Source organism: Rhamphochromis longiceps, linkage group LG4, assembly GCF_057381845.1.
Source record: "Rhamphochromis longiceps isolate RC_006_pf linkage group LG4, R_longiceps_female_GT1.1, whole genome shotgun sequence".
Taxonomy (NCBI): Eukaryota; Metazoa; Chordata; class Actinopteri; order Cichliformes; family Cichlidae; genus Rhamphochromis; species Rhamphochromis longiceps.
Window position 1 is genome coordinate 36,641,668 of NC_140560.1, and position 11,101 is coordinate 36,652,768.

The 11,101-nt window shown below is 45.0% G+C and overlaps 1 protein-coding gene across 1 annotated transcript; it reads left to right on the forward strand.

Annotated features, from left to right (window-relative positions):
- The first annotated feature begins 270 nt into the window (after positions 1 to 270).
- Positions 271 to 11,006, forward strand: arl6ip1 (ARL6 interacting reticulophagy regulator 1). The gene is made up of 6 exons (XM_085404835.1): positions 271 to 428; positions 1,207 to 1,340; positions 3,016 to 3,135; positions 6,466 to 6,583; positions 7,613 to 7,697; positions 10,098 to 11,006. Exons 1-6 carry the CDS (start codon positions 393 to 395, stop codon positions 10,214 to 10,216), a joined length of 612 nt encoding a protein of 203 aa, XP_085260961.1. The 5' UTR covers positions 271 to 392; the 3' UTR covers positions 10,217 to 11,006.
- The last annotated feature ends 95 nt before the right edge of the window (positions 11,007 to 11,101 follow it).

The following is an 11,101-nucleotide window of genomic DNA, read 5'->3' on the forward strand; positions in this document are numbered from 1 at the left end:
TTTTAAGGCAGACCGATTTGTTCCGGAGAATTTGAATATTTTATTTTATTTTATTTTATTTATTTTATTTTTTTTAAATTGTCATTTCGGTCCACACTCCACACCACGTGGTGGCGGTAATGCACAATTTTGCTGTTTGCCAACCGCCAATAAACCCTATACAAAAGAAGAAGATGTTTTCGAAAGGCAAGGATTGATATTGGAACTCTATTACCCAGAGTTCCTCATGTGTGACGTAGGTTTTTCAGTTAAAAACATCCTGCCTCCTCGGCTCTACCGTTAGTGGCGCTGAAGCTAACGGGAGCGGAGGGTGCTGTCCTTCTGTTGGTCGTTTCTCCGAAAACTCATAAAAGAACTCCACATTAGAAAGTAGGCCGCTCAGTTTAGAGATAATGGCGGAAGGAGACAACAAAAGCGTGAACTTGATGGTAAGTATGAAGCATTTTTAAAACACAGTATGGCGAATTTAAGGGCTCGTGTTCGATGTAGACGTGTTTGCAGCAGGAGAGTTAGCCTCGCACGTCGCTGCTAATCTGACGGCACTAACACTACTGTGGTGTTTAGAGATTCGTGTAAATAGTGTGAACTTTGCACATGGGGGCAGCTGAAAAGTCTAAGCTAAGCGATTTAACCCTGATCGCTTATCCGTCCGTCCGTCCGTGCTGACCGCAGCTAACCTTAGCTCGCTGACTAGTTAGCATGCTTATTTTAGCTTCAGCAGCGGGGACGCTTCCTTTTTGTGGAGGTGCTGACTCGCCCTAACGCAGAAATCATTTTAAAGCTTTAAAACAAACTGAGATCGAGTCATCACACGCTCATTCGACGTGGTTTGACAGCCTGTGTTTGTCCCCGGTTATTTCTACGTGTAGTGCACTGTCACTGCGCCGTCTTATCACCAAAGATACACACCCTGTTTATCAATTTGCTTCTCAAATAGACTTCTAGGCCACAAAACACACAAACTGAGAGCCATATAAAGGAGTATCGTTACATTCAGGTGTTCTGTGTGTGAAACAGCAGGATAAACCCACATTATATGACTTTAAAGGTGCTAGTTGCTCTTCCAGAGGCAGCACAGTAATGTCACCTTTATACTAACTCCTGGAGAGACTGCCCTCCTGAGTACACAATCCCCTCAGATTACACTGATATCGCACAGTTTGATGGTCAGTTAGGTAATGTGTAAAGGTTTGTTTGTGTGTTCAGGCCCAGGAGACGGCCCAGCTGGAAGAGCAGCTGCAGTGCTGGCGTGAGGTGATCCTGGCTGGGGATCAGGTCCTGCGTTGGGAGAAGCCCTGGTTCCCCGGAGCGCTGATGGGCGCGACCACCGTGCTCTTCCTGTGAGTCTGCTTCAGAGTGGGTGCTACACAGCTGGCACCACACATTTCCTTCCTCTCAGCAGTGATAGCTATCTGTTACAGGAGAGCAGGGAGAGGCTGGCCATGTCTTATATTCAATTTTTATAGTTTACATCTGCCAGCGACTAAAAGCAGCCCGGTTTGATCTCAGATGGGCTGAGCAAAGTAAACCAAGGTGGAATTACTCAGATTTATTTCTTCCAGTGTAAAACTAACAGTACAAAGTGTTATGTCTTTGGTCAGGTATTTTTCTGATTTAATCAGCAGTCTGATGGTTGGTTGACCAAAGATTTGCATCACAGTATTTTAAGATTCTGGTGGATTCCCTGGATTAATTATTTTGTAGTACATTTTGTTTAAGTGTGTCTTTATGTAGGTTTACCTTCAGTCAGGAGTATAAATTATTCAAAAACTACTTTAAGTATTTGACATAGGGCTATAATCACATCATAACTGTAAGTCTTTTCTGGTTTTGGGTTGGTTGTAATGTCACTTTTTGTTATCCATTTGCACTTTTTCTTACAACTGTTGTGTGCAGGTGATTCTGTCTTCAGGTAAAATCTCCTCTCTTGGAGTATCTCTGCTCGTTTCCCATCCTTCAACTGTCTGTACTGCACAGAGGCCTTCCTGTCTGCTAACATACTGCTAGAATTGCGCAGCAGCTCTGGATGGTGTAATTTAGGATGTGTAACGTGTTAGTGGTGCACAGCAGCCATTTCTATCTTTGCCCTGTGGAACTGAGTTAGCTGTGGAGTCTTGTCTGCTTTTGTTAACTTAAATGAGTCGTATAATTACAACCATGAGTGAACAGGGTGCAGAGCTAATACAGGTCCGCTTTCAGTGTGCGGCTTCTGGTCACACACACACACACACACACACTGTCTCTTATTTAAACCACTAGGAAAAACCATGGTAGACATTTGAACTGTTTCTTGTAGTGTTCAAGCTCAGACCGTGATGTTGTCAGAGGAGCACTACGATTACAAAACCGCTAACAAACAGATGTTTTTAGTTTTCAGATCGATGAACCAAAGAAATCCAAAACGACGATTTTGTCAGTCAAACTCGACAAGTCGCACTACTCTCTTACTCTCTTCCAGACACTTGTGCTCTCGGTTAGTAAAGCAGGCGTCACCACAGAAAGAACAGCAGTGTAACCTGTATCCTGCGGGGTGAAATGGAGGCTTTGGCAGGCTGATTCTTGAGGCCTGATTTATTACTAAATAAGATAATAATTAATTGCCTGTGACAAGTAATATAAGCCCCCACTGATGTAAAACGAGTGTCCTAATTACAGTTTTCCAGCTGGTTGGCAGAACACTCAGCTTAATGTTAATCTTTTCCACATTGTTGAAACACAAAGCAAAACAATGCAGATTAGCTTCTGCTAAATGAGCTTCGGTTGGGCCATTATTAGGTTATTCCTGAAATCTACTGAAGGTGAATCCAGACTGGAACACTGCTGCACTGTTTCTGATGCCTTCCTGCTTGTTTCACACACCCTCAGTGTTCATGTCTTTCAGCTGCAGGTGCTTTGTACGCTCCAGCGTTCATGAGCAGAGATCCCCAAATCATAACAATCGTAACAAAATGAAGGCGTGATTTTAAACAATGAAATGTTCAAACCCGTTCTGCCTGTTTTGTGTTCATCCTCCAGGCTCATCTACTACTTGGACCCATCAGTGCTGACCGGCCTGTCCTGCACCGTCATGTTGCTCTGCCTGGCCGACTATCTGGTGCCCACCCTCGCCCCCCGAGTGTTTGGCTCCAATAAGTGGTGAGAGCTCTGTCATATTTGCTTCGCCCCTATGTAGACAGGTTTTCCTGTTTTGTCAGTCAGTTCTGAAGGCTTCCTACATCACTCTGGCTTCAGAGATGACCTCCAGCTTTGGTCTTTGACTAAACTGAGTTGTGAAAGAGGAGGATATATATTATCGCAACGTTCAACAGACTTCCACAGGAGGATGAAACTGGATGCTTATCAGGGTTTCAGGATCGTTCCAACTCAGCCTTAACTATGAGCGAAGCAGCTTCATATGACTTTGTTTCTGTGTCTTTGATTCTTGTTTTTTCTGCAAATCAGAAGTGATGAAGCAACAGAGAGGGTGATCTCAGATGGTGTAATGAGAACAGCTGTGTGAGTGAGCACAACACATGTCATGGTCTAACTGGACGATAACCAGTTAAACAGTCCACTGAGGAGGAAGATAATAAATTCTGAGGCAACATGAAGCTGAAGGGGAAAGGTGAGCGGAGAAAAGGAAGACGTATGGTTTAAAAAAACAAAAACAGGAGGGGGGTTCCCTCCAGCTGTGCCGGTTTAAAGCAGTGGTGGTCTGGCCTGCTTTAGAAGCCAGAAACAGTTCATGCCTCACACGGGTTTTGTTTTTATTTACTGCTATTTAGGGCTGGGCCATATCATACCGTTCATGGTAATACCGCTACAATGTTAGCCAACGATAAGAAAATGAAATATGGCGATAGAAAGTGGGTAAAACGCGCATGCGCTGTGCCTTTGTTTTCATACGCACATGGCGAACGAGAAGAGCGAAAGCGGATTGTTGAACGAAACAGATGAACCTGAACTGGTTTGTAAAACGTTGCAGCTTCACTGGTGTGGAACTGGTTTAGCTTTCGTCCGTCAGACACACAACAAAGCACTATTTTTGGTAGCGCATGCTAGCGGGCCGTCGTTATTACCGTGTTGTTTGGAAAATACGGCGCACTTAAAATCAATACTTTGATTTTTCTGAAAGTCGACAGAGCCCCTTATAAGCCCGTGTGCCTTATGTCTGAACTCTGGTTGTGTTTACTGACCTCGAAACGATTTTATGTGCACGGCGCTCGAACATCTGTCAGATGTTTTAGTACGACTTTGCTAAGCTACGAAGCCGCACCGCTTGATGGATTGTCGGAGCATTACGGCTGTCGTAGGCGGAGCGATACGTACTGTGCTTCAACATAATGTTACCGTGTTGTGTGTGTGTGTATAACCTCGTTAAGTTTTGTGGATGTTATACATGGTTATGCTGAGGATGTGTCGGCCAGTTTCCACTGGAAATGCCTTTTGGTTAAACTGTCAGCGAGGAGTTTTCATTTGCACTTTAAATATTTATATAACTTTAATGCACATAAAAAAAACAGCTGATTGTGTAAGTGAAAATGCATTGACTTGTTGTTTTTTGTTTTGTTTTTTTTGCACAAATAAAGTTGTGGAGTTGTAAAGTATTTTGTCTGGTGTCAGTTATATCGTTATTGCAAATTTTCAAATGTATATCCTGATAAATATTTTTGGTCACGTCGCCCTGCTCTACTGCTATTTACATCAAAATGGGTCCAAGCTGAATTTTGGACCGTCCTAGTATGTTTTCGGAGGATGGTCATCAGTAAGTCCACGCGACCTGCCCAACAAAACGTGCATGTGTAGGGAAACCGATGGTTTTGAAAGCCTCTACAGAACTGACTGTGTAAAATTGCCCCGCCTTCATAATGAGGGCGGCTCACCTGGAGAGTTAGTTGGTTAAGACGAGTTGTAAAGCCTGTTGGCTGAGCTGCACCTGGAGTCCTCTCATCCTCTTTGTTTGTTAGTAAAACATAACAAACTAGATTATTAGAGACCTGCAGCCAAAGGGGCGTTTCATTTTCAGTTCGAGGTAAATGGCAGACTGTCCCACGGCTTCACGAAGCTTCGGCAGTAGCCAGTACTCGGCGAGCAGCCCGTTGATTCAGCTGTTTGTGTTGGATGGTGACAACCAGACACCCAGGACAGGATAGGATAACAGCCTTCAGTTGGCACGGTGTGCTGCACGTCATCCTCCAGCTGATATAAAAGCTTGCATCAGCAGAGCGTGACCTGCACTGCTTCACACTCAACACAGCCTCTGGGTGATGATGTACAGTTTTTGAGATTTTCGCTTGTTTTTAATCTACCGCTGGGGGCTTGGTTTATGTAGGGAGATTAAAAAGCCTGTTTACATTTTCGGTTACAGCCTCGGGATGATGAGCTATTTGTCTGCAGAGCCTGACAAATGTCCTTTGATCTCACTGAGACGGCAGAAAGCCGGCGTATCTGTGCGAGTCTGTAACACGAAGCTGGTCACGGTCCCTGTTTGGCTCCCCGACAACAAGGACTGAAATAGGGAGTGATGGCGAAGCAGAAAATAGAGGTCACACTTCCCAGCTGTCCCCTCTTGTCCTTCACTGTTTGATCTCTTTAGCCTTCACAGCAGTGCAGCGTGCGATGTGGTGTTCCAGTTTATTGGCTGTGAGGCAAATTATGGTCGGAGATTGTTGTTGGGTGATTCCCAAACAGTGAAACTTCCACCTGTCAGTGATTTTGCTTGTTTGTCTTACTGAACTCCAGAATGTGAGAAAGTTTGGAACTGAACTTCAAGCAGAGCTGGTTTGTGCTGCGAGCAGCCCGGGAGAGTTTACTCTGTACCTGTAGTGATGTTGATGGGCAGCACCTCTCCTGTGTGTCCTTTATGTTTTGTCAGGTACACGTTTTTATAAATGGAGGATTCTATTCTCCTGCCTCTTATCCAGCTGGTAGCTTGTGTTCAATAGACCCAGTTCTTCCCCTGATCAGGTTCTTGGTTCTGGTTCTGCTTAAGCTCAGAGCAGCACAAGTTGCAGTCAGCTGGGCCGCAACTCAGTGCTGTTACCTGGTGACAGGAGGAGGTTAGGTGGACCTCCTCCTGTTGTAGGTTGGATTTTCTAAAGCAGAAAGTGAGGAAGTTTAAATATGCTGAGAAGCTGATATTGAAGTTTTTTGCCCCGTGATCTGAAATATTTGTGCCTGCTGCAGCTGATCATCTGTGAGTCAGCTGATCATTTCAGCTCTAATGGAGCTTAGACATTTATTAGGTCACATTAAAAACGTTAATGCAACAACACTGTTTTTTTTCTCACTCTCATTGGTTTAAATAGAGCTAAGTGTTGCAGGCGGCTGTGTGTGACTCACTGGCTTCCTCTTGATGGTGAGATTAGGAAATGTTGGTGAAAACCTTTCTTCAGGCCTGAGCTTTAACTCAGCAGAAACTCTGCAGCCAGGACCGTTGAGTGAGTTTTCTCATTGTCTGTAACACCTTGAACTCTGCTCCTGCAGGACCACCGAGCAGCAGCAGCGTTTCCACGAGATCTGTGGGAACCTGGTGAAGACTGAGCGCCGCATCGTGGGCTGGTGGAAGCGCCTCTGCACCCTCAAGGAGGAAAAACCCAAAATGGTACGCTCAGAGCTTTCACTTTGATCCCAACCCCTCCAAATCCAGCATTTTTAAGACATAAATTCCCAATCCTGCATCTGATGTTGCAACTAAACACCTCACTATAATAGTTGTAAGTGTAATCAGCTGCCTCTTGCTGGTCTCAGCCATGCTGTGTGTTTGTAGTTGGAAGCTTTTGACTGTGTTGCAGTCGGTGAAGAAGAGGCACAAAACTTTCCACAATGTTCCCAGGCTCCAAAATGAATCACATTTGCACAAAGTTCTGATAAGCTGATCTTTGTAGGCTAGCTTAGCGTGCACAGTGAAGGGGCTGTATCTGATTGGCTGCTGAAGGCAAGCGTTTAGTCCCAAAAACAGTCTGTGACCTTTGCTTTTCAGTATTTATTTATTTATTGTCATTGTCAGAGAACAATGAAATTGCATTTGGGGCTTCCGTACAACCCGTAAATAAAATAATGAAGAAAATAATAAATACCCCTTAAAACCCAAGTGTAAATATTTAACCCAGTGTGACTCCAGTGCAATAAGACAATCCTTAGCAACAACATGAGAACATGACAAGTAAACATGAGAACCTGACAAGTAAGTTCATTGCTATTAAGAAGTTGGATATGGTTATTGTCCGTGAGAGGGGGGCAGAGAGTTCAGGAGCCTCACAGCCTGTGGATACAGGCTGTTGGCCAGTCTGGATGTTCTGGCCTGTATAGACCTGTACCTATTTGGTCTGAGCAGAGTTAAAGTCTAACTTGCCCTGAGCTACAGGGAACCTGAATGAATCAAATAAGCTGCAGTAAATGGAAGTTTTATTACAACAGGGAGCTCTCTCTGTGCTCCAGATAAAAATATCAGCTGATCTGACTTTGCTGCTCCACTTAGCAGACCTCAAACTGGGTCACGGGCAGCCAGAACAGAGTTTTTCACAGCCTGTGTGACTCGTTCTCATTCAGTGGCCATTCTGACTCTTCCTTCTGAATGATGACTTGCTAATGAAATTGAGCTGAATGTAACCTGACCTCCTGATCTCCACAGTACTTTGCCTCAGTGATCAGCAGCCTGCTGGCTGTGGCCTGGATCGGACAGCAGGTGCACAACCTGTTCCTGACGTACCTGATCGGTGAGTATACTTTCACTTGACTACAAAAAGACTGTTTTGTTTATCGCCACTGTTATCAGCCATGTTTCACTCATATCTTTGTGGGTTTCCTTCCTGCACTCTCCCCTGCTGGCTGCTGTCCAATCACACGCTCCTTCATGTCTCAAATTGTTGAGCTGTAAAGTCACTTTTAATAATTCTATTAGGCAAACATCTGGTGAGCGGTTCAGACCCGGTGTGACTACCAAAGGTAAAGCACTCGTACCTCGTGTGCCGTCAGGTTTGGGCTTTGTATCAGTAATCGGGTCTCACTGTAAACACGCTTCAATACCACTCTGACATTAAAACGACACAAGTCTTACTGTAATGCCAGATTTTATTTTAAATGTGCTCTTCACAGTTTGTTGTTGTGCATTAGATGTTTTTGCACAAACTCCACATCAGGTCAAAAACAAACTCCGATGTGGCTTCAGGGGTTTGTGATAGAGACGATGTAGGAGAGCAAGCTGAGGGTGAGCCGTGTTCCCGGCTTCCAGGTGAAACTCCCGCGCTCAGCTGCAGACCTGTTTGGATGATGCCAGCAACCTTTAAAGAAGGTGTTACACTCTTCTCCTTTTAGAGAGAGAGAAACAAGAGCTTGCTGCTCATCCCACACTGCCCGTTTCTTTATTTTTCTGTCCTGGGCTGATTTTCTTTCTTTTTTTCAGTTCTTCTGTGGGGGGGGGACCCGGACAGTTAATACTGGGAGACTTGTTCACCTCTTGGTTTGGCTTCCTCTGCTCTGTCGCTCCAGAACACAATGATTTATGTCCTTAAACCTCTGTGTAATCCTTCACACACAGGCTGAAGTGGACATAGTCTTTGACATTTTGCTGAAGGCGTGCCTGCAGACCCCGCCCAGCTTCATTCTGTTTTAAGACATTTCGGTTTTAATGAAAGGCTCGCAGAGTGTCGGGATTAAAATGAGAAATCTTAAATGCTCGTCTCTGCTCTCGGGTCCTTCTTTAAAACTGCTTTCGCTGAATGTGGAAGTTGAGCCTTTCGTGCATTTTCTGCGGACAGAAACTCGTACGTGACTGAAGAGGAAGAGGCACTCGTGTTCATCAGCAGTTTTAAATGCTTCTGTGTTCAAGTTAATTTAATGGCCGATGGTGCTTTAGACTGATATTTATCTTTGATATTTGGCAGGTTTTTGCATGTTTGAAGCTCTGCATGTGGCTCTGAGTGGATCAGGGGTATTCATTATTAATGGGGCTGATTGTGGAAGTCTTTACAGAAACGTGCAGTAAAACTTGAAACCATGTCTCACCGCTGCAGAGGGCGAACACGTCTTAAAGCTGCCGGGGGGTTAGATCAGCAGGTCTGGCGAGCTGTGAGTGGGCTAATCCCCACTTACATAAGCTGAGACATGTCGAGTGTTCCTCTGACAGAAACCGAGCAGAAAGGCAATCAGAGGTCATGTGACTGTGGGTTTTAATCTGGTTGCTCTTCAGGCTCGTCTGGTTAAGCAGCTGCTTTCATGTGAAGACTTCATCTGCCAGCATCGGGTGGAGTACAAGCAGCGGGTGGAGTACAAGCAGCGGCTCCTCACCGTCTTTCTTAAATCAGTGGCTAATGTTCCTCGGGCTGTGCGGTGTCAGTGAGTCACTGCTCAGAGAGCTGAGTGAAAGCTGTGAACAAGTCACTGATTGTTCTGACATGAACACGGGGAGTGATGCCAAGTGAGCCGTGAAAACCAACGCAGGTTTTCAGCCGATGCTGGCTTTGAAGGGAAACGCTGATCTGACAGAGTGAAAGTATTTTTCATATCGGTCAGTCTTGCAGGATGCAGCAGAACCTGAAACCATCGACACGCCGTCACTTTATCCCTGCTGTGATTGGTGGTTGGAAAGCTCGATGCAGCCACGCTGAAGTCGTCCATCAGTCTGTCCATTCAAAGCGATCCTGGTGGATTGAAACCGGACGCGTGTGCCGCCTGATCATCCCGGATAATCCTCTCTGGTCATTAGACTGAGCGCGTGCAAAATTAACCGTTTCATTAATTTGACCTCGCAACCATGAGGTGTTCTTTCTCTACTCGATGCCCCCTGGTGGCAGTTTAAGAGCATTTTCTTTTCTTTCTTTTTTTTTTTTAATCTGTTAGTATAAATTATGTTTCAAAATGAGAGCCTGCAGGTGTTTCACTATGAGATTATTGGCAAGTAAGAAAATTAAAACTAAAGCCACTTTCACCTTTGGCCTTCAAACAGTTTTGTGACAGTCAGGTTTGGATGATTTCATTTTTCTCACAGGAGCAAACTGTGGTTTCAGACACACACAGGCAGCGTGTCAAAGTTCATCACGTGCTGTCTGTAAACGTTTCAGCGCTGAAAGCGTCCGATTTAAAATCTTTGCACACTTTTTTTGTTCTTCTCGTTGCAGTGAGCTTCCTGCTGCTGCTGCCCGGCCTGAACCAGCACGGCATCATCACGAAGTACGCCGGCATGGCCAAGAGGGAGATCAACAAACTGATGAAGCAGAAGGAGAAGAAGAACGAGTAGATGAGCGTTCGCTGTGAAGAGGGGAATCTCTGCAAGACGAGAAAACGCAACAGGACGATGGGAAAGTGGAGGAAAGTGAAGAAAAAGGAGCAGGGGAGTTTAAAAAGTCCTCCTGCTGCCCGGGTCTCTGCACTTTGTTTTGATTTTCACACAGTTTCATTTCTCACACACACATTTAAACCTCATCACACACAAGGTTTTATTTTGCTTTTGAATTAACCTGCCATGCATGCTGCCACCAAATGAAGGTGATCACACGTGGAAATGTCCCAGTCAAACATCATCCTTCTGTTTCTTAGATCAGCTGTGCTTCGCTTGGAGGCGTCGATGCTTTCAAAGCCGTTCCCTCTACTTAGACTACTGAGCAGTTTGTGTAGCATTGCTGCCTCATTTTAACCTCTCAGACAGCAATGATTTTTTTTTTTGGGGGGGGGGATTAACAGCAGGTCTTTTTACGTTTTTGTGCTTCTTCTGCTTCACTTGTGTTTGAATTTAGTGCTGAAAACAAAACTGGATTTGAAGCGGAGCTGAAACTGTTGGTAGAGACAGGCCTACTGCTGTACCGCTGCTAGCTGGACTCTGTTAGTGCTGGGATAAAACCCCACAGTGCGTCGGTGACGTGGGGCGTCTCTGTAAATAGGCCCCACCCTTTCTTCTCTGTCCCCGTCTGTCCTTTTCTTGTTATTTATGTGTTCGTTTCTCCTCAGTCTTCTTATTTCTGGTATTTCAACTCATTTCATTATTTGTGTTTATTGGAGATCTTTACACACGAATAAAGTGATTTAAATGAGGTTGTTTCTTGGTCTTCATGTGTGTGAGCCCTGCCCTCCTTCCAGACCTGCACTGTCCTGACCGTTGGCAGCACACCTGCGCCGTGTATTCTCT